The sequence below is a fragment of the Microcaecilia unicolor genome, chromosome 5 (assembly GCF_901765095.1).
Source record: "Microcaecilia unicolor chromosome 5, aMicUni1.1, whole genome shotgun sequence".
NCBI lineage: Eukaryota > Metazoa > Chordata > Amphibia > Gymnophiona > Siphonopidae > Microcaecilia > Microcaecilia unicolor.
In genome coordinates this window covers 107,835,602-107,858,811 of record NC_044035.1, presented here as the reverse complement: position 1 = coordinate 107,858,811, position 23,210 = coordinate 107,835,602, and the positions used below count along the sequence as shown (strand labels likewise).

Here is a 23,210-nt window from a genome sequence, read left to right as displayed (position 1 = left end):
GGTTAATTCCCCTCCCCCGTTTCGGCGGTGGTGAGCTGGGCAGAGTGTTCCTTTGTGGGTGTAATTCTCTAAGTGCTGAGTCCTGCGGATGGAGCTTTGATATCGACATACTGAGGAGTTTCCGGCAGCACATGACCACATATAGGGAGGCAAAAGGATTGCTCTCTATCTCCACCTGCTGGTAGATGGACACAACCCACCAGTCTATGGATTGATCAGCTATGATTAATGGAAAGAAAATTATCAGGTATGATACATAATTTTACCTTTATGCTGCTTATCCTAGAAATAAGTACTGGAGTTTCCTAAGTTCATCTTAAAAATGGCTTATGGTCTTTTCTTTTAGGAAATTATCCAAACCTTTTTTAAATCCGGTTAAGCTAACTGCTTTTACCACATTCTCTAGCAACAAATTCCAGAGTTTAATTACACGCTGAGTAAAGAAATATCTTCTACAATTTGTTTTAAGGCATGCCTATTCTTCATTAGCTACCCACCTACCACTATTGCTCTTTCAAGATGAAATATTCAGTTTGTACATAAGTACATAAGTAATGCCATACTGGGAAAAGACCAAGGGTCCATCAAGCCCAGCATCCTGTCCATGACAGCGGCCAATCCAGGCCAAGGGCACCTGGCAAGCTTCCCAAACGTACAAATATTCTATACACGTTATTCCTGGAATTGTGGATTTTTCCCAAGTCCATTTAGTAGCGGTTTATGGACTTGTCCTCTAGGAAACTGTCCAACCCCTTTTTAAACTCTGCTAAGCTAACCGCCTTCACCACTTTCTCCGGCAACGAATTCCAGAGTTTAATTATACGTTGGGTGAAGAAAAATTTTCTCTGATTTGTTTTAAATTTACTACACTGTAGTTTCATCGCATGCCCCCTAGTCCTAGTATTTTTGGAAAGCGTGAACAGACGCTTCACATCCATCTGTTCCACTCCACTCATTATTTTATATACCTCTATCATGTCTCCCCTCAGCCGTCTCTTCTCCAAGCTGAATAGCCCTAGCCTCCTTAATCTTTCTTCATAGGGAAGTCGTCCCATCCCCGCTATCATTTTAGTCGCCCTTCGCTGCACCTTTTCCAATTCTACTATATCTTTCTTGAGATGTGGCGACCAGAATTGAACACAATACTCAAGGTGCGGTCGCACCATGGAGCGATAGAACGACATTATAACATTCTCATACCTGTTTTCCATACCTTTCCTAATAATACCCAACATTCTATTCCCTTTCCTAGTCGCAGCAGCACACTGAGCAGAAGGTTTCAGCGTATTATCGACGACGACACCCAGATCCCTTTCTTGGTCCGTAACTCCTAACGTGGAACCTTGCATGACGTAGCTATAATTCAGGTTCTTTTTTCCCACATGCATCACCTTGCACTTGTTCACATTAAACGTCATCTGCCATTTAGCCGCCCAGTCTCCCAGTCTCGTAAGGTCCTCTTGTAATTTTTCACAATCCTGTCGCGATTTAACAACTTTGAATAACTTTGTGTCATCAGCAAATTTAATTACCTCACTAGTTACTCCCATCTCTAAATCATTTATAAATATATTAAAAAGCAGCGGTCCTAGCACAGACCCCTGAGGAACCCCACTAACTACCCTTCTCCATTGTGAATACTGCCCATTTAACTCCACTCTCTGTTTCCTATCCTTCAACCAGTTACTGTGGGTCTGCAGTTACTGTGTAAGCTCACATCCTCTTTACTGCAGCTAAAAGTATGCACATATAGTATGCAGAGGGAAGAGGGAGTAAATTTTTTAAATGCTGCTTTGCACGGATAAGAAATGGCTTGAAAACTCTCCTCTTAAATTTCTAGTCTTTGCATTCATGGTCAGTTCTTCGTTATCTTTCATCATTGATCAAATGCTGCTCTCCTGTTTGTACACTCAGCATTCCTCATCCTAGACAGGGTATTTCAAACTAACAGACTCTTTCCTTCTTTATACCCTTCTTGTACAATAATGTACCTGAAGTATGTCAGGAAGCAGTGGGTCTTGAACCAGAAACCCCAGGAAAGAAGTATGTCTAGGAGGGGCTAGGACAGGCTCAAGGATCTCATAATCTCAAACTAATAATGTATAGTTGAGGAGTTGAAGCAGCCCAAGAAATGCTCTAACTGGTGCAGCAGGAAACATAGCCCAAGCCTTTAATACTTAGGGTGACTGACTATACACCCATTCTGCACCTGGACTAGCTTGCTACACACAATGTAACTTAGACCAGTTCCTTATATCTTAATTAACTGTACAAAGAACTTCCTTTTAGTTTAGGCACCCATTTATTTATCCCATCTATATATCTGCATTTGGCCCCTCAGCTATATGGTAAGCTGTGTTGTAGAAAAGTATTAATACCTTAGCAATGTTATTTGAATGTTCTAATTATGCGCTTATTAGATACTCCATCGCTATTATGCTTACATCGTATTATGTCTCTGTTATTTGAAAAATAATAATAAGGAAAAAATCCTGAATGCCAAAATATGGTAAAGAATCTAACAATCAACTTCAAAGAAATATAGAAATAAATTCAAATGATTAAGGGCCCTGTTTACTAAGGTGTGTTAATGTTTTTAGCACGCCTACATTTAGTGCATTCGCTAACCATATAGGCACCTATAGGGATATTGTAGGCAAGTACATGGTTAATGCTTTTAAATGGTTAACACGCGTTAAAAACGATGACGCGCCTATAACGCTGCTTAGTAAACAGGGCCCTAAATTGTGTGTAGAATGGTAACTCTCAGTTATCTAAGCCATGACGTCGACCCGACACAGGTTCGTGTTTAGGCTGAGACTCCGCCTGCATCAGGGGTCTAACAAAATTACTTCCTATGAGAACAAACCTCTGTGTATGGTACTAAAATAAGCGGTATAAGGAGGTCACTTCTTTTAGGTGAGGTTCAGAATTTTAGTCCTTCACAGAGAATCTTAACAAAGGGTCTTCCTGTTAGGACCCGTGTCAAGTCGATGTATGATGAATTTGGATTAAAGACTATTTATTCTCCTCCCATGGCCATGCCCACTTGTAAGTTACATGCTATAAAATTTAAGCAATCATGTTATAGATTATGGCATAGGGCAGATGGGTGCATAACTCATAATTAGTTCCAAGTGTCAATTAACTCCAATTATTGTTGGCACCTAATTGACTAGTTTCTGTGTGCCTCTGGGATCTGTATCCAAATTTGGGCACCAAACCTTGGGCAACCTTCACTGAATCCAGAGGCATGTGTTCTATACTAGAATATTATTAATGAATCCTGACAGGTATTCTTACCAAGCGTAGGGTATTTTCACTTATATCTGTAAGGAATGCACAAATAAACTGCTATTGCTATATGAATCTTCCCAAGAATCAATTAACATACATAAAACAGGGATCTACATTCACTAAGTTCATTAAGGCGCCTTAAAAATATGCACGCAAAATAGATCTCAAGCACATGAATCTATGAATTAATGTGTACATGGCTAATTTCCATGCTAAAAAATTATTTAAAAAAGCGTTACTAACACAAGTGTGAAAATAAATAAAAATAAGGAGAAGGGGAAAAAGCCCAAAATGAAACAAAATGAAGCACGCGCCTTTGTGGTGCACATCCCTAATGTTAGAGAATTGTATTGCCTTGTTAAAGCACACTGCAGAAATGTTGATGACATTTTGTTTCCATCATGCTTTATATTTTTAATAACACTGCCATCTACCGAATAATTTCTTTTCTGTGATTTACACAGCAGCACCTAAAAGCAACATTTTCTTAGAGGAACTTGAATGACATCTCTCTCTCTCATATTCAATTAATTGCCATCCCTGTGAGCTGGAAGTTAATTACTGCAATCAAAACAATAACAGTTAACAGATTTCATGCAACAAATACTCAAAATGGCAGCAGTTCATGACACATTCTCTTTACTTCAGTCAGTGATGTGAACATAGTATCTGTATTGTGCTTTGTCTGCTTTTGCTTTCATTTTTATTTTGTAAGCAAAATTAATGCTACAAAGGGTTCAGTAACAGAAATATGAGTAACACAAGTGTAAACTGTCCCTAACTACCTGTATGTGCCTCAATTGTGTTCTAACAAGATCATCTTGCAGGAGAGTTTTGTTATCTAAGATCATTCAGATGCTGGCAATTCTTCTGAAGCACTTCACCGGCCAAGGTAACATAGGACTGCATAAAATGCTGAATACTGAGCAGGGACAGACTGACTATTTGGGCAACTAGGCAGTTCCCGAGAGCCCAGAGGCTCTAGGGGGTCTACAGGCTCTGCCCAGTTGCCCGCTACCACACACTACAGCCCCAACAGGGACCTAGTGGCCGTTGATACTATTCTTCCTGTTTGCACCACTGTGTTTACAAAATGGCTGCTGAGACTCCCGCAGTAGTCTCGCGAGAGGTGAGACTACCGTGGGAAGTCTCGGCAGCCATTCTGTAAACACGGCGCCGCACCGGGCAGAGTAGAGGCAGCGAGTGGGCAGGAAAGAGGGGATTTATTTTCTGCCCCAGAAAAAGCCACAGCTACTAGACCATCAGGACCCTTCAAGGTAGGGGGGGGAGACAGCGGCAACACAGGAGGAAGGCAGCACGATGGGAGTGGGAGCACTGGTGGTGGTGGCAGCAGCATGATGGGGGGGGGAGCAGCAGCATGGCAGGGGGAAGCAGCAGCATGGTGGGGAGGGCAGCAGCAACATGGCAGGGGGGGGCAGAGTAGTCTCAGTGCCCCATGGGGCCCAGAGTACTCTCAGTCTGCCCCTGATATTGAGGCCATTTTCAGACCGTGGGAGTTAGCCGGGCTACCTCCCGCGGTTGGCGCCAAAACCGATTTACTTTTGGCCGGTTTCACTTTGACCAGACCAAAGATAGGACTGCCTTGCATGTGGCCAAATATTGCCACTAAAGGTAAGCAGCGATGCCCCGAAAATCAGCAGATACCCAGTTATATAGCCCGATATAACCAGCTATCCTCTAGCTGCTAATTGGCAATATTCAGCAGGACATGTCCAGCCATGTCCTGTTAACTATCAGTGGATAGCTGATGGTGTGACATTTAACCGCTTAAACAGTTTAGTTACCTGTATAGGCTCAATTTGCAGTATATAAAATTAACCGGCAAAGTCCCAATCCTGGCTGGTTAAATGCCTTTGAAAATCGGGGAGGATTGTCCTTAACCAGCTATGGTTTCGCCATCTCCATAAACCCGTAAATTAAATTCTGGAACCTGTACATGGTCCAGCATCAAACTTCCTCGTATACCCCTAGATTCTATATAGCGTGCCTAGAGATCCACGATGATTCGATAACAATGCACGTAACTTAAGAAGCTTAACAAGTTAATGAGCGCTGATAACAGCACTTAAGAAGCAATAATGACCACTGATTAGAATTTAGGTGTACAAGTCGCAAAGTGTATTCTGTAATGATGTGCACCGAACTTCTAACATGCGCAGGCAAAAGGGGGCGTGGTTATAGGCAGGGAAATGGGCATTTCATGGGCATTCCAAAATTTACACGCCTAGTTATAGAATATGGCCCAGTGCACCTAAATCTATGCACTGGGATTTATGCCACGTTTTCCCTGGTGTAAATGGATGTGCGTAGATTTAGGCGCTGAAATATCAACGAAGAATATTCTATAATCGGTGCCTAAATCTAGGCACCGATTATAGAATACACTTAGTCAGCACTGATTTCAGCGCCAATTTTTTAGGCACCATATATAGAATTTTCCCCATAGCGCCAGTGGCAGTCAGTAAAACACAGAGCTGCTGGCTCAATACTGACCCCTCTATAAATAAAAGGAGAGCTGAATAACTGTGGATTACACCAGCAAAACCTGGGAGAAATTCCAACACATGGGAAGGAAGTGGACTCAGGCACATTAACAGGAATCAGAAACAGTATTAAAAAGCATTTCTTGCATGTAGGAGACTTCAGTCTACTTGATGTGGACTGGAGCCTACCTACTGCATTGTCAGCTAGGAAATTGAGAAGGTCTGGATGCTCTACAACAGTGAAAGAAGGAATGCTGCAGTGAATCTGGAAACGCTGTCACCAATGTCATGATAAAGAAAAATACAGGGTTTAGATATCACTGTGCTTTGTAGTTCAGTGTTAAATTCCTACCAGATCTGGTCTGTACTAAAATGAAAGTCTTGGACTTTAGGAAAGCTCACTTCAAGAAGAATGAGTAAATATATTGTGGAGATCCTATCACATTCCAAAAGCTGGTGTATGGAGGAACTTTAGTCAGCAGTAGAAAGGAGAAATGAAAAGCAACAAATCTGGGTTAGACAAGCTTACAATCTAAGAAGTTAATTTTCTCAGGGTGTTAACAGCAAAGAGGTTAGCTTTCAAAACCTATAAAACACAAAGAAGCACAAGCTGAATTATCAGGAAAAAAAAGGAAGGCAGGAAGGGTTAGGATGGTTAGATCTAAAGAAGCCCAAATGGAGTAGAGTGTTTCCCCTTTCAACTGACTGGGCAAGACATCCTTCTTGTAATATACAAATGAGAGGTGAAAATAAAAAAAATACCCAAAGGGAAAAAGTAGGATTTGTAATGGAAAGGACCAGTAAAAGGCAAAAATCTAAGGGGTCCTTTTACTAAGCTGCGTAAGTGTCTACACGTGCCCAACGCGTGCCAAAATGAAGATACCGCCCGACTACCACGTGGCTCTTGCAATAATTTCATTTTTGGTGCACATCCTTCACGCGTGTATGAAATATATTTTATTTTTGGGCGTGCGTAACGGACACATGCCAAGTGACATTTGGCACACGACGGTCATTACCGCATGAGTCTTTACTGCTAGGTCAATGGCTGGCGGTAAGGACTAAGACCCAAAATGGACGTGCGGCAATTTTCATTTTGCCGCACATCCATTTTCGGCAAAAATTATTAAAAGGCCTTTTGTACAGGCCCGCCAAAAAATGGATCGGCAAGCGCCCAAAACCCGTGCCTACACTACGGCAAGTCATTTTTCAGCGCACCTTTGTAAAAGGACCTCTAAATTCTTAATTATTCATTCATTAAAATACTTATTATACATTAACCAATGAAATGCTCTAAGCAAGAAACAACACAAATATATAAAATAGATATGATATACAATGCTAAAAGCAATAATTAAGTCATAAGATTTATAAACTAAGAGCAGCAGATTATCTCTGTATATCTTATTTTTAAAAAAAACCATTAACTTCTGTTGCAAAAATTACTGGCTCCCTAAACTCCCAGATTTAATGAGGAAACTAGTTCCACAAATGGAAGTTCTAAGTATTTACATAATGAATATCAGTCACTGACAGAATCCTAAGTAAACATACATCTTGTTACCTCAGACTCCTCACAGGTAAACAGCAGTGTAATTTACTACCTAAATAAACCAGACTCAAACTGTGCATAACTTTAAAAGCCAAGAACAGGATCTTAAATTGTGCACTAAGGGAAACAGGCAACCCGTGAAGTACCAAATAAACTAGAGAAATATGATCATGAAAAGAAATGCTGGCAAGTTAATGCTGCTTCAGTTGGCAATCAGGTAACCCACCATATTGGGCAATACAGAAATCCATTACAGAGATTACAGCTGCATGCATAAAAGCTGAATAGCATCAAACGAATGCTTTATACACCTAATAAGTGATACTATGAATTTCTTGAGGTGTGATACACTTGCTTATAAAAAAAATCAAACTAGAATAAATAATTTAAAGTTGGGTAAAAGATCAATTTCTTTGCACTTGATTTCTGGGTTTAATTTCCGCATTTGCAATCAAATGCTGTCCTTCCCCCTTGTCCTTTCTTTCCTTTCTCATGAATTGTAGTTGCTGTCCTGTTCTATGATTGTTATTTATTGTGTGCACTGCCTTGTTGACTCTGTTAGAAAGGCAGTTTATCAGGTGTAATAAACATAAACACTACAGGATTAGGTATAGAGCTTCAAATAACCAAATCACAAACTCCAAAATTGAACGAAAATGTTTCAGGAACAATAGCAGGCAATAACAATGCATGAACTAACACCAAAACCTCGTCCTTTCAGGTTAAACTTCAGATAATTAGATGAAACCCACTGCAAACTGTTTAGGTTTAATAGGAGGAGGAGGAAGAGGGATTTAAGGTAGGACATGGTATTAATGAATGTGAAATGATAATGGATCAAATTATAGAAGAGGTACCTTAATTACTTACACAAATTATAGTAAGGTCATGGGGCCCACAATGCTAAACACAAAATTATTTTGGCTTCTTTTCATTCTATGGTATTATATGTCTGACCAAGTGAAAAAAAAATTACAACCCCCACAATGATTTCGTTTGACTGGAAAAATGTCTTAAGTTGTACATTTGTGAATGCACACTTGGTTTGTTTGGGTGCCTAATGTAAAGTGTACACAACTCCCTCAAACACATCCATACCTAGGAAATAATGTATATACAATCAAGGGCAGGCACTTTTAAGATCTTGTGTGCAATGTACACCTAAAAAACAAATATGTCGAGCGAACTTGGAAAAATGCCCAAGAACAGAAAAGATATATTTTAAATTAATATGCACTGAACTTTTTTTATTGGCTGTGCACACCCTTATCAAGTCGTAATCTACTAAGGTGGAAGAAAAATAGAGCAGATCAGTGGTAGATGTACATAAATTTTAATAGTAAAGTTCCAAACAAGTATATTGCTCGACAAAGGCCGTGTTTTGCCCAGAAGGGCTGCATCAGGGGCTATGTTGTGATCCTCACAATCAAGAACTTGATAAAAGGTGTGCATATTATTCTCCAGCATAAAGTATTAAAAGCCAAAGGTTAGCCACACTATAGTAAAAAACCAGCACTGGGACAATACAAAACGCAAAGGTAAAATCTGCACCTCAGTGCCACTGTTCTGCTCTATTTTTCTTCCACTTTGGAGTTTACGGATCGTCTGCCTTGTTCTTTCTTGGTAATCTATTCAGGTCCAGATTCCATAAATGGCACTCAAAAATGTGCACCAGAAAAGATCGGCACTAAGCGCGATTCAATAAAGGGCGCATGCCATTTATAGACTCGCGCTTAGCGCCTATTCCGCTGCCCAAACTTTAAGCGTCAGACTTGCACCTGCTGAAACCTGGTGTAATGCTAGCGGCCCAGTTGGGCATGCTGATCCAGTATTCTATAACTACACATGCTATTTTTTGGAACACCCTGACACACCATGCCCTTCTCATGGCCACACCCCCCTTGAGATACACACTATGAGAGTTAGGCAGATGAGCGCACAGATTCTAACGGGTGCTAATTAACTTCAATAATTGCTTGTTAGCACCCAAATATTGATAGTCATGATTTTGTTAATCAATTTGCATGTGCATCTCGGAAACATGCCCAAATTTGGGCGTGTAAATCTGCATGCCATATATAGAATCTGGGGGTAAATGCTTTAATCTTAAATCAGAACAACAGAGTAGACGGCAACTTATAGAGTATCCAATTTTAAGAACCAGAGTCAGGTGCTGGTAACTACTTTGTTAGACACCGCAGAACAAGCTGGGTATCTGTTTTCCCATGACTATTATTAAGGCAACAACATATACTAATTATTTCCCAATTGAACTCAAGCTGTACTTCTACATTGCAGTCTATTAATATGCCCAATCACCAATCCTAACATGTAGAGCAACGATCAGAGGAAACAGAGGACTGAAAATAAGAAATAGCTCAAAGTGAAAATGAAAATACCTGTGGTTCTTTTTCGCTGTGCACACATTGAAGAAGTCTCACTAAGACACACACAGCTCCAGGATGCACTATGACAGGGTCTGTACCATCCAACCTGCAGTTAAGATGAAAAGAAAATGATTTTTATTAGTCTTCCATGCCTCACCACTCAACAAAAGTAAAACAACAACATAACATCATGGATTTGATACACTGCCTTTCTGTGGTACAACATACAAGCAAAGCAGGTTACATGTATTATATGCAGGTACTTTTGCTGTCCACAGTGAACTCAAAATCAAAGGTTTTCTACCTGGGGCAGTGGAAAGTTAAATGACCTTCTCAGAGTCATAAGGAGTTGCAGTGGGAATTGAACATAGTTCCCCAGCTTCTCAACCCACAGCATTAGGCTACACCTCCACTCCCAAAAATGATAATAGAAACACAAACAAGTTGAAAAGTGTGCACTTACAGTCTGACAAATGGTGCATTTGCATATGTGTTTGTGGGGCAACTGGATGTGAAGACACATGCTAAATTGTGTCTTGTTAGGGTAGCAGGGGCTGTGGACTTTTCTGAGTGCCGTGGTCTCTATTCTCAATGTGTGTGTGTGTGGGGTGGTGGTGGTGAGGAGATTGAGATTGAGATTCAGAGAGTACTGGTGTTGTGGAGCGTATATGTAGGAGTGAGAGTATGGGTTATGTGGAGTGTATGTCAGGGTGGTGGTAGGAATGCGTGGAGTGAGTGAGTGAGTGTGGGGGGGTGTAAGGGGTGTTTGTGAGGAGGTGGTATGTGGGTAGTGGTATATGTGTGCGGAGGGTGCTGTGTGTATGTGTGCAGGGGGGTGCTATGTAGGTGGTATATGTGCAAGTGTGGGTGTGAGGGGGGTGTTTGTGAGGAGGTGGAATGTGGGTGGGTGGTGGTGCATGTGTGCAGGGGAGGTGCTATGTAGTGTGGAAGTGTGGGAGGCGAGTTTGTGTGGTGAGGTAGGTGGCTATGTATGTATGAAGGGGGGTGGCCATGAGCTGGCATTATCTTTCCTGCCCAGGAGCATCAGGCCACTAATAAAGGAACGATAAAATGGGCATTCCAACATTGGAAAACTGACCCTATTCCCCCACCCCTCTGGACATCCCCCCAACACCCAAAACATCTGAGGTTCCCGTAGCCCCATCCACCACCCCCCCCCCCCCCCAACAGTACCTAATAGTAATTCTTTGGTGTCTACTGGTTGAGCATGAACAATTCCAAGTCCCTCCTGTCCATTGGATGTCTATGTTCAAAATGACACCAGTTGACCCCTAGCTCCTGCTGCCCAATAGGCACTAGAAAAAGCCCAAGCAAGTGCTGTGGAAATGATAAGGGGGGGGGGGGGGGGGGGGTTGGGCAAGGGATGGGTGAGGATGTATGGATGAGATATTGAGGAGGCTCTGTGGATGGGACTGCATCAGGAATTTTCCCATAGCCCCTTTAGAGGCCCCCAGGGAACATCAAGCTTCATGTTAGCTTTATGATGTTCCTGGAGAGAAAAGAAATGTCAGCTCAAACCTGCCATTATCTTTCCAAGAATAACACAGTTTGCAAAGTTAAATGAAAGCTGAGTTATTTAATTTGCATTATATGGAGGTACTTTTCCCACGTTTACATGATTTGCATTTCATTATTAATTTGCTTGCATTGTGCTTCTAAATTTTGTGTTAAAGGCAAATAATACTCACTTTTCCTAATTAATACAGTTTAATGAGGGGGGGGGGAGAACATGTGATATTCCCTTAATGCATGTTAATCTGTCCTTCTAAATATCTATATTCAATTATAAACAGCATAATGCTAATTTAAACTAAAGCAGAATTATATGAGGAATAATTTCAACACATATTTGCTGTTAGCAGGGCAACTTTAAACACAACTGAAAATATGTGAAGCATATTACAGACTTTGGGTCTTTCACTGCCCCATAGTGGCAAACCAAGATGACTGCAGCTTCTTATGTTATTAAAATATGCAGGCTATGTATTGGTACGAAAGATGGGTTTTCATTTTTATTGGGGTCAAGGAGGATTTTGTAGTTCCTTTACAGAAAGAAGAAACATGCATCTTAGTTGAAAAATCTTGAATCTTTCCACTTCTGCTCTTTATCTTTCCAGTCAAGTTACTACACTATTTCTCTGGCCAAGATGCAGCCTTGCCATTTGCTTTTAAACAAACATTGGATATTTTTAGCTTTTGCAACAAGATCTAATACTCTGTGAATGCCTCTCTCTGAGATACTGAGTAGAAAGAAGTTATTTTATACTGCCCTTGTGCAGGGTAACTCTATCAAAGGCTGCATAGATATAGGTGCTTAGAAAGCTTATTTGACTTATTTATTTGGATTTCGCTCACACTTTTTCAATATTAACTCAAGGTGAGTTACATTCAGGTACATTGGTGATTTCCCTGTCTCTGATGAGGCCTCAGGCAATAGTGGGTTAAGTGACTTGTGCAAGATCACAAGGAGCAGCAGTGGGATTTGAAATGGCCACTTCTGGAAGAGAAGACAGGTGCTCTAACCACTAGGCCACTCCTCTACTCCATTTATTTAAAACCTATACTATAAAGAAAAGTAGGCACCTACTTTTTTTTAAATAGAATACTAGTATAACCCACCTTGTGCATGCCTACTTTGTAGGCAAAGATGCAAGCATTTACCCCAGTCTTTGACATGGCATAGTTGTTCCTGACTAAAGTTAGGAGCTAAAATGCAGACTGTGAGGGTAGAGGAGGTGTAAATACGTGTGCCTACATTGCTATAAAAAAAATCATGCCAACATTATATGATTTTATAATTTACATGTGTAAGTGTTTGCCCTGCCCATACTGTACCCATGTGGATGCCCACCTGCAACATGCCACTGCATCTTGACACTTACTAGCAGAATATGGTGTAGCTAGAATATGGTACTTTACATGTGTATAGTCATACACATTCATCCATGACTAAAATACCGGCATTTATACATGTTCCTGCTTCCCGAGAAGAAAGAAGGAACAGACGAAATATGATACAGACATTTAAATACTTGAATGGTATTAATGTACAAACAAATCTTTTCAAGAGAAGAAGCGGTAAACTAGAGGACATAAATTGAGGTTTCAGAGTAGTTGATTTAGAACTAACATCAGGAAATACTTTTTTTTCATGGAGTAGGTGGTGGATGCCTGGAATGCCACAAACAGTGACGAATTCAAAAATGCATGAGATAGACAGAACCCAGATAATATTCAGCCAGTGACGGTCAGCATTTTATTTTTTTAACGTTGATTGTCGCTGGCTAGATTAGCCCTATATATTCAGTGTCCACACCACCCTGCACTGCGGACAATCAACCAGCATCCAAGCGGACACAGGTAGGACTCACAGGATGCCCAGTCCAGTAGGTCAGCCTGGAGGCCAGGTCCCTCAGGGGCAGCACACATTGCATTGCTGGATGCTGGGCCCAGCAGCAATTAAGCAACATGGAGGGACATAATCGAATGGCGCTGGCCAAATAGCTGGCCGGCCATCTCCGGGGCCGGCGCCGTAAGCGGGCGGAGCCAACCGTATTTTCGAAAAAGATGGCTGGCCATCTTTTTCTTTGCTAATACGGTTGGGCTCAGCCAAATGTCAGAGTTCACCAGGTTTGAGATGGCCAGCATCGGTTTTCGGCCATAATAGAAAATAATGCCGGCGATCTCAAACGCAGCCAAATCCAAGGCATTTGGTCGTGGGAAGAGTCAGCATTTGTAGTGCACTGGCCCCCTCACATGCCAGGACACCAACCGGGCACCCTAAGGGGCACTTCTAAAAATTAAAAAAAAAATTTAAAATAGCTCCCAGGTGCATAGCTCCCTTACCTTGGTTGTTTAGCCCCCCAAATCCCCCTCCCCACAACTCTACACCATTACCATAGCCCTAAAGGGTGAAGGGTGGTACAGTGGGTTTTGGAGGGCTCCCATTTACCACCACAAGTGTAGCAGGTAGGTGGGGATGGGCCTGGGTCCACCTGTCTGAAGTGCACTGCACCCACTAAAAACTGCTCCAGTGACCTGCATACTGCTATCAGGGAGCTGGGTATGACATTTGAGGCTGGCATTGAGGCGGGCAAAAAAGGTTTTTTTTTGTATGGGAGGGAGTTGGTGACCACTGAGGGAGTAAGGGGAGGTCATTCCCGATTCCCTCCGGTGGTCATTTGGTCAGTTGAGGCTCCTTTTTGAAACTTGGTCGTGAAAAAAAAGGGACCAAGTAAAGCCAGCGAAATGCTCGTCAAGCCTGGCTTTTTTTCCCATTATTTGGCGAAGTCAGCCATCTCGTGAGCACGCCCCCATCCCGCCTTCACTATCCTACCGACATGCCCCCTTGATGTTTCGCCGGCTCCGCGACGGAAAGCAGTTGAACACAGCCAAAATCGGCTTTCGATTATACCGATTTGGCCGGGTTCAGGAGATCGCCGGCCATCTCCCAATTTGTGTCGGAAGATGTCCGGTGATCACTTTTGAAAATGAGCTGGATGGCTATCCACATGGCCAGATTTCCAAGGAGCAGCAGAAGCAGCTGCATGTACTGCCAACTCAGAAGGTAGTGGGATCCTGACACTGTGTTCACTCCTGCAAGGCCATGACCATCCCCAGCTGCTAGAGGGAGGGGTGGGAGAGGTGGCCCTAGAGGGGATGGGGGAGGGGAAGACAGAGGATGAGGTAGGGCTGTGAGGCACCTAATTTTCATGCTGTGGTGGTGTTTGCAGGGAGGAGGGGGTGTGGGGTGGAAGTGGTGGTGGTGGATGTAAAAGATATGGTGATCACAAATAAACATTGCACTTAACTATACTAAACGTTTATCTGTATGAGTGTTTGTCTGGCGCAGACCCCCAACTGGTGTGTTCCATGGTCAACTCTGTGTGTGGGGGGAGGTCATCATCCTCTTGGTCTGGCTGCTGCTGCTGCTGCTGTGTGTCCACTGGCAGGGGCTGTCTTCTTTGCTGTGCCAAGTTGTGCAGCATGTAGCAGGCCATGAAGATCTTGGTGACCTTTACTGGGCTGTAGAGGAGCTCCCCTCTGGAATGGTTAAGACATCTAAATCTATTTTTGAGCTCACTAAAGGTCCATTTGATGATGGTGCGGGTGTCCTTATGGCTCTTCTTGTATTGGCATGGGAGTGTATTGGCTGGTATGGAGAACTTGTGGAGTTTGGTTCAAGGGTGTGGGTTATAGGGGCACCTTGAGGGAGGGAGTGTGGTGATGTTAGGAGGGGTGAGTGGGTATGGGTTTGGGAATCCCCGTACTGCTTACCTAGGAGCCAGCCGCCGGTGATCTCTCCTTGGTCAAACGTGCAGTAGATTCCTGAGTGCTGGAGTATGTAGGTACCAAGCACACACTTCCATAATCATTCCATTGGTATCATGCAAACTATACGTGTTCATTGCATGATATGATATTCTATTCCTATAGGTGTTTTCTTGTGTCCGGGACGCGGTCTATGGTGTAGAACTGACCCCTAGTGTCCTGGAGGGTCAGGGCGATAATGAAGGAGTGGCCTAGTGGTTAGGGTGGTGGACTTTGGTCCTGGGGAACTGAGGAACTGAGTTCAATTCCCACTTCAGGCACAGGCAGCTCCTTGTGACTCTGGGCAAGTCACTTAACCCTCCATTGTCCCAGGTACAAATAAGTACCTGTATACAATATGTAAGCCGCATTGAGCCTGCCATGAGTGGGAAAGCGTGGGGTACAAATGTTAAAATATATATATATATATATATACACATACTGTGAGATGTGGGTGAGGAAGTCATTGAGGAACTGGGCATGACTGCTGGAGTTGGTGGGCTGGTTGAGGCCTGTATAGACTGCTAGCACTGACTGAAAAGTGCCGGTGCCAAAAAAGGCCAGGGAGGCTGTGACCTTAAGGTGGCACTGAATTATTCCTGCGTGTTTGATTATATGATTTAAACATTTTAAGAAACATCCATCTGCCACTTATGCCACTTTTTTGACATTTTTTTTCTTTTCATTATGAGCCCCACCGTGTCTATCATAAAGTATCATCCCTGTAACTATTTTCCAAAATATGTTTTCTATTGCAGAGGGATATTCATACTTTTAATTTAATATGGTCTGCACTTTGAAAACACAAACCTCTCATTTTATTACAAATCAGCCTTGCTTGTAACGTGGTTTTTCTATGTTGAATAAGAATAAACTGCTAGAAAATACTGTTTTTCATTGGAGATATCTTTTTTTTAACAGACGCATTTATAGGCCTCACATTCTGTGTCTGCAATTTCACTTCATAACTTGATAAAAGTGATCACTGCCTGTCAACATGACAGAGATTACCAAGTGACAATAAAATTTATAAAGGTAGAAAGTTATGCTTTCATCTTAGAACAGGGCAGGAGGAGTACTTTATTAAAATAACTTAGTCTATGTAGAAGAATGCAATAGTTCTGTCACTTGAAGTTGTGTGATTACAGTGTCAGATACTTACCCCCCTGATATAAAAGGGAGTTTTGTGTTTGCCAGCAGACAGCTCTGAGCCTAATAAAGTCCACAGGGGGACCATAATGCTTGGCATAGCACCTCCTGCTCATCAACCCTTCGGACATACCAGTTGAAAGGTTTAGAGGGGAGAGATGATAGTGTCCAAGCTAATTTGCTTCTTTTGATTTTGCGTTGAAGGGTGCTAGCTTTGATCATTTCTATTTCTGCTTATACTCAGGTGGAGCAGCCTAATGACTAGAGCTATGGATTGAGAACCAGGGAAAGCAGGGTTCAAATCTCACTATAACCACAGCCAGCATGGTTAAAACGTGAAGTAAAAGAGGCTATTACAGCCAAATGACTATCCTTTAAAGAATGGAAAAAGGACCCTAATGAAGAAAATAAGAAACAACATAAGCACTGGCAAGTCAGATGCAAAGCATTAATAAAGAAGGCTAAAAGTGAATATGGAGAGAAACATCGCACAGGCAAAAACTCACAGAAACAACTTTTTCAGGTACATCAGAAGCAGAAAGACTGCAAGAGAATCCGTGGGATTGTTAGATCAGTAAGGAGCAAAAGGGGCACTTAGGGAGGACAAGGCAATAGCAGAGTAACTGAATGAATTCTTTGATTCGGTCTTTACGGAAGAAGATATAAGAGATCTACCTGTACCAAAAATGTTCTTCAAGGGAGATGATGTATGGAAGAAGATGTAAGAGATCTGCCTGTACCAGAAATGTTTTTCAAGGATGATGATGTGGAGGAACTGAAAGAAATCTCGGTGAACCTGGAAGTTGTACTGAGCCAAATTGACAAATTAAAGAGTAGTAAATCACCTAGACCAGATGGCATACATCCAAAGGTACTCAAAGAACTCAAGCATGAAATTGCTGATCTGCTGTTACTAATATGTAACCTGTTGTTAAAATCATCTGTAGTGCCTGAAGATTGCAGGGTGGCCAATGTGGCGCCAGTTTTTAAAAAGGGTGGTCCGGGAAATTACAGACTGGTAAGTCTGACATCAGTGCCAGGCAAATTAGTGGAAACTATTGTAAAGAATAAAATTATGGAACATGTAGATAAACATAGTTTAATGGGACAGAGTCAGCATGGGTTCAACCAAGTCCTGCCTCACCAATTTGCTTCAATTCTTTGAAGGCGTGAATAAATATGTGGATAAAGGGGAGCCAGTTGATGTAGTGTATCTAGATTTTCAGAAAGCTTTTGATAAATTTCCTCATCAGAGAAAATTAAAGAGTCATGGAATAGGAGGCAAGGTTTTGGTGTGGATTAGGAATTGGTTATTGGACAGAAAACAGAGGACAGGATTAAACAGTCATTTCTCTCAATGGAGAAGGGTGAACAGTGGAGCGCTGCAGGGATCAGTATTGGGACCAGTGCTATTTAGCATATTTATAAATGATATGGAAATCAGAACGACAAGTGAGGTGATTAAATTTGCAGATGATACAAAACTATTCAAGGTTGTTAAAACACGGTGAACTGTGAAATATTGCAGGAAGACTTTGGAAATTGGAAGACTGGGCATCCAAATGGCAGATGAAATTTAATGTGGATAAATGCAAGGTGATGTACATTGGAAATAATAATCTGAATCATAGTTACCTGATGCTAGGGTCTACCTTGGGGGTCAGCACTCAAGAAAAAGATCTAGGTGTTGTTGTAGATAATACGCTTCAATCTTATCCTCAGTATGCGGCAGCAGCCAATAAAGCAAACAGGATGCTAGGAATTATTAGGAAAGGGATGGTGAATAAGATCAAAAATACTATAATGCCTCTATATCGCTCCATGATGCGACCACACCTTGAGTACTGCGTTCAGTTCTGGTTGCTATATCTCAAAAAAGATATAGTGGAATTAGAAAAGATTCTAAGAAGAGCAACCAAAATGAATGATAAAGGGGATGGAACTCCTTTCCTATGAGGAGAGGCTAAAGAGGTTAGGGCTCTTCAGCTTAGAAAAGAGATAGATGAGAGGAGATATGATTGAGGTGTACAAAATCCTGAGTAGTGTAGAATGAGTACAAAGACTAGGGAATACTTGCCTATAGTTTTGGCATAAGCACTTCCACCAGCCATAGAGTTGGTGTAAGTGCTCACACCTTAATTGCTGAAATACATCTTAGGTGTCACCTTATTGTAAACCTCCTGGTGGTGGCATGGTGGTATTGAGGTCAATAGGAAAGTTGGTGCTAAACATATCCTAGTTGATATTCAAAATGTTTAACTGGCCAGAAATGCCTGCCGACTGGTTAAATCAATTGTTCAGGGCTATCCACTAATTTTCGCACTTAACTGGGTATTGTCTCTGAAAATTAGTGGACTTCTACTAAAGGGCTAGTGTGCAGCAATGGGTTTGCCATGCGCCAATCCGGAACTACCGCCAGGCTACCACAGGAGCCCGGTAGTAGCTCCCACCCCAGCACGTGCCATTTCTGGAGCTACAAAAATATTTTCTACTTTTGTAGTGCCGGTGCTAACCGAGTGCTGCTCAGTTACTGCTGGGATAGCATGGGAGCCCTTACCGCCACCTCAATGGATGATGGTAAGTGCTCCTCCCCCCCAAAAAAAAACAAATGGCCATGCTGAAAGTGGCTCACTTACCACATGGCCATTTCTTTTTGAGAAGAAAAGACAGCCTTTTACTCGCTGTGGTAAAATGGGGCCTCAGTGCGCGTCAAAAACACACGCTGATGCTAGCGCAAGCCCTCTTTTACCACAGCTTAGTAAAAGGACCCCTTAATTACATATGTCTGGTGTATTGAGAGATACAAGAGAAGTGATTTGGATAACTGAACAATAATCCTTTCTAAGGGTATGCAGCCCAAAATGTTCGTGGGTTTTTTCCTATTTCATGAGCAACATCATTATTACCACACCTATTTTGGCAAGACTGTACAGTCCTCCAAAAGAAAAGCCCGATGAAATATCAGAGGGCGTTTAATGTTAGCAGCGTTCATGTGGGAGCAGATACTTGGATTAATTAGAAGATGGGGACCTGTGTGGGTGATAGGAAGGGGATGAGATTGAGTAGATATTTTACATTATATTTGTGTTAATTGAAGATATTTTGTTTACATTGTATGTATGTTTTTATGAAAGCCGCCTAGTTTATAAATATAGTGATTTATTATAATTTTATTTAATTTAGAAGGAACTACTTTCACAGGGCAGTGAGATGAATTTAAATATGTTTATAGATTGGGGTTTTTAGGTAGCTTTGTTGGAAAAAAGAAAATTGTATGTAGGAGGAGTGTATTGGGTAAATACGGTAGTTGTTAAGGGATTTAAGGGGGAGTGAGTGATGATTCGTGGAAATGACAGTGGAACGTTGATTGATTGGAATGAGAAGGCAAGAAGGGATGAATTTTCAAACTCATGAACAAACTATTGAAAACCCAAGACATACTAGCATCAACCGAATCACCTCCAACTGCAGATGAGCAGGCACAATATTTCAAAAACAAAATAACAAGCACAAGGTTAAATCTACCAAAACCATAAACATTCATAACTGACTTCCTATAAGAATGTGAAACAAACGACATCCATACCGCAGAAGACAGAATCTAGTCCACATTTAAATCCCCACAACTAAACACAGTAAATAAAGCTATTGACAAAATACGCACATGCATACTGTATGCTAGACAACTGCCCTAACTACATGATGAAAGACCCTCCGGACTGGTTCATCGAGTGCTTCATCAAACATATCACATACATGTTAGCAAAAGGACAATCCCCAACAGACAAAGGTGACATAGTACTAACACCAAGCCCCCAAAACACAAAAAGCAAAATTATCAGCACCACTAACTACAGACCAATGGCTTCAATACCACTACTAACCAAAAAGATGAAGGGCCTTGTAGCACAACAACTAATGGAATACTTGTACAATTTTCATAAGAACATAAGAGTAGCCATACTGGGTCAGACCAATGGTCCATCTAGTCAGTATCCTGTTTTCCAAACAGTGGCCAAGCCAGGTCACAAACACCTGGCAGAAACCCAAATCGTGGCAACACTCTATACTACAAATCCCAGGGCAAGCAGTCTGCTCAATAGCAGACTATGGACTTTTCTTTCACGAATTTGTACAAACCTTTTTTAAACCCAGATATGCCAACCACTGTTACCACCTCCTCCTGCAATCCTTCATAACTCCAAAATCATGCTTTAGACCACAACACAGTACTGAAACAGTCATAACAACTTTGATAACAAAGTTCAGAAGCTTAATATGCCAAGGATAAAACATACTATTACAATTTGTTGAACAAAAGTATGAAAGATTTGTTGAATAAAAGTATGAAAAATGCGGAGTGGAAGGCTCCATGATTACAACAAGCTGTTTTAACACTAACCCTCCTGAGGCATGAAAAGAATGTGGCAACACATTAGCCAAAGGCAGGCTCCAGAAAGTCTGTGGGCTAAAAGGTAGGGGGGTAATAGAAAGCAGATGTTCTGCACATAATTAACAGTTTGTGGTATTCAGAGACTTGCACAGGAATGTTGTATGAGAGAATTAGTCAGAGGCCCGGTATAAAACTAGAGGGGAACAAAGAGGTAGTAAGCATTTTGAATTTTTCTTTGTCTGTCTAGAGCATTTTTGATTTGCCTTAAGCTTGCTGTATATTGCTTGTGTGTGTAGATGTGTTTTGAGTAGAAATGCTTCCTGACTACCCCTATTGATGGTAATCAGCTTGTACACTAAACAAATGAGTAAATTTTTTATATTAAATATGAAATTCGTCTAGCCGTCTCTTCAAGTGGCGAGCCAGCCAGGAGTAGGCCGCACACGGAAAAGAGAAGGCGAGACGAAGGACAAATTAAGTTGTTGTTAATGAAGTTTTTTACAGGATTGAAAGTAAAGCAAGCGTTGTTTAAACCTGATGATTTCTGTGCTCCACTGATGTGGGATTGATCAAACTACTGACGTGGACATACAGGTGATAACTCCTGGGCTTGCTAAAAAGAGAAATAAGAAGACGCGTGAGTAAGCTTACACTGTGGCCTTATTACCGATATATTTGTTTAGCTTTGTAGTTTTCTTTTTTGTATATTTTCTTTGTTTAAGTGCATTAGTATATTTTTGTAGATTGTGGCTTTATAGGAGAAATTGTAATAGTCAGAATAAAATGAAAGGGAAAGGGGCAGATAAGAAAGAAAAGCCTCCTGTATATGCTATGTATTTAGATTTAGATAGTTCAAAAAAATGCTCCCCTTTGCAGCATGTCATAGAATTATTCCCATTAGAAAAAAAACAGATTGAAAAGATACATGAGAAATGGATCAAATATGATGCAAAAGATTCTGTTTTGAGCTGGTCTCAGGATGGATCGTTTGATCGTCCAAAATTATTATCTCTCCTGAGCTATTTACAAGAAAATAAAAATAAAACTAGGCAGAAGAAAAGCTTAGAGAAGCATCTTACAATTTGGAATTTATTTTCTTTAGCAGCAGATCTGTTTCATGCTGATGTAGATAGGATACAAAAAGAGGCAGAAAGAAATAATCCCCCGTCATATGAATCTAGCAGGGACACGTTGTGCCCCCTAAGGGCGACTGATAAAATGAAGGAATCCAAGGCAAAGCGCCCTGTGCCATGCGCTGGGTATTCGGCTCTTGATGACCCCCCCAGTGAGTCAGAAAGTGAAAAGGGAGGGGATAATGAGGACAGTGATGTGGGGACTAGGGAACAGAAAAAGGAGAAAAAACGGGTGAGACAGAAAGAAAAAGGAAAATCTAGTGCAGAATCAGGCACTTACCCTGATTTGAAAACCCTAATTACATCAGAACAATATGACCTGGCAACTCAATTTGAAATTGAGGGACGACTGCGGATGTACTCCGAGCCTCCCATGACCATGTCAACCCCAACTCATAAGCGAACAAAAACTATGCCAACATCTTTAACCCCAGGGCCCCCCAGGCCAATTTTTCGAGGCACGCATGTGGCTGCAGAGCTTATGAGACTGAATAATACTAGATATGGTGAGGAATGGTGGGGGGCTTCTAGACACTTGTTAGATGTAAAACGGCTCCCCTTGCCGTGCGATGAAAATGGTCCTAGTACACATGAGGACATTCAGGAATTATTAAAGGCTGTCCACAAAAATTGCCCGGGTATAGGGACTGGAACATTTGTAAAAGAGGGATTGGAATTCTGGGATAATTGGTTCCACAAAATAAAACGTGATTTGGAAGAAGAGGTGGAAGAGGAAGGTAAACAGGAGATTTGCAGCGCTTTAGATAGTAGTGCTTTACACATGCCAGTTATGACGCGCTTAGACGCAGCTGGCAATCGAATACGTCATTACAAACCATACACCCCCGTAGATGTTACAACTTTAGTTGCAAAAATTCCCAGTATAGTGAAAGGAGCTCGTATGTGGTTAGATGGGATAGAACAGGCAACTGCAGGGACTCAATTGACTATTGGAGATTTTAAAGCCCTGTGTGCAGCGTCAGGTATTAGTATATCTCAACTGGCAGTGCAGTGTGGATATCAGCGCCTGCCATCACATACTGTGGATGGGGATGTATACGCAGGGAATAGTAAGGCTGCTCTTTCTGCAGCTCTGCATGTGATGTATCCAACCCCGATTGATTTTTCAGCCATAACAGCAAATAAATGGGACCCTAAAACTGATTTTTCGGCACATTTGACAAAATGTATAAATTTGTATAAGGCTCAAACAGGGCAAGATGCAGATGTGGATCATAATGTAGCAGTATTTTTACACCTATTTATGTCCACACTGCCTGATAATATGCGTAAAAATTTAGATGCTGTCATTGCCCTGTCCTCAAAGCCGTGGCCAGAAATAAGAGAGACATTGATGCATTTTAGTAATGTGCATCGTAAACTGATAGAGACCCCACAGAAAGAACAGGCTAAATTAACTTCTAAGTTAATGACTATGCAGTTAAAGGATTTGGAAAGCAAGGA

The 23,210-nt window shown here is 41.6% G+C and overlaps 1 protein-coding gene across 1 annotated transcript in view; it reads right to left on the bottom strand.

The window, feature by feature from the left end:
* Nucleotides 1-23,210, bottom strand: part of WDFY4 (WDFY family member 4) — a 593,767-nt gene that overhangs the window by 470,145 nt on the left and 100,412 nt on the right. The window contains exon 14 of the mRNA XM_030203170.1: nt 9,753-9,846. Coding sequence (XP_030059030.1) covers nt 9,753-9,846 — 94 coding nt within the window. The remainder of the gene's footprint in view (nt 1-9,752; nt 9,847-23,210) is intronic.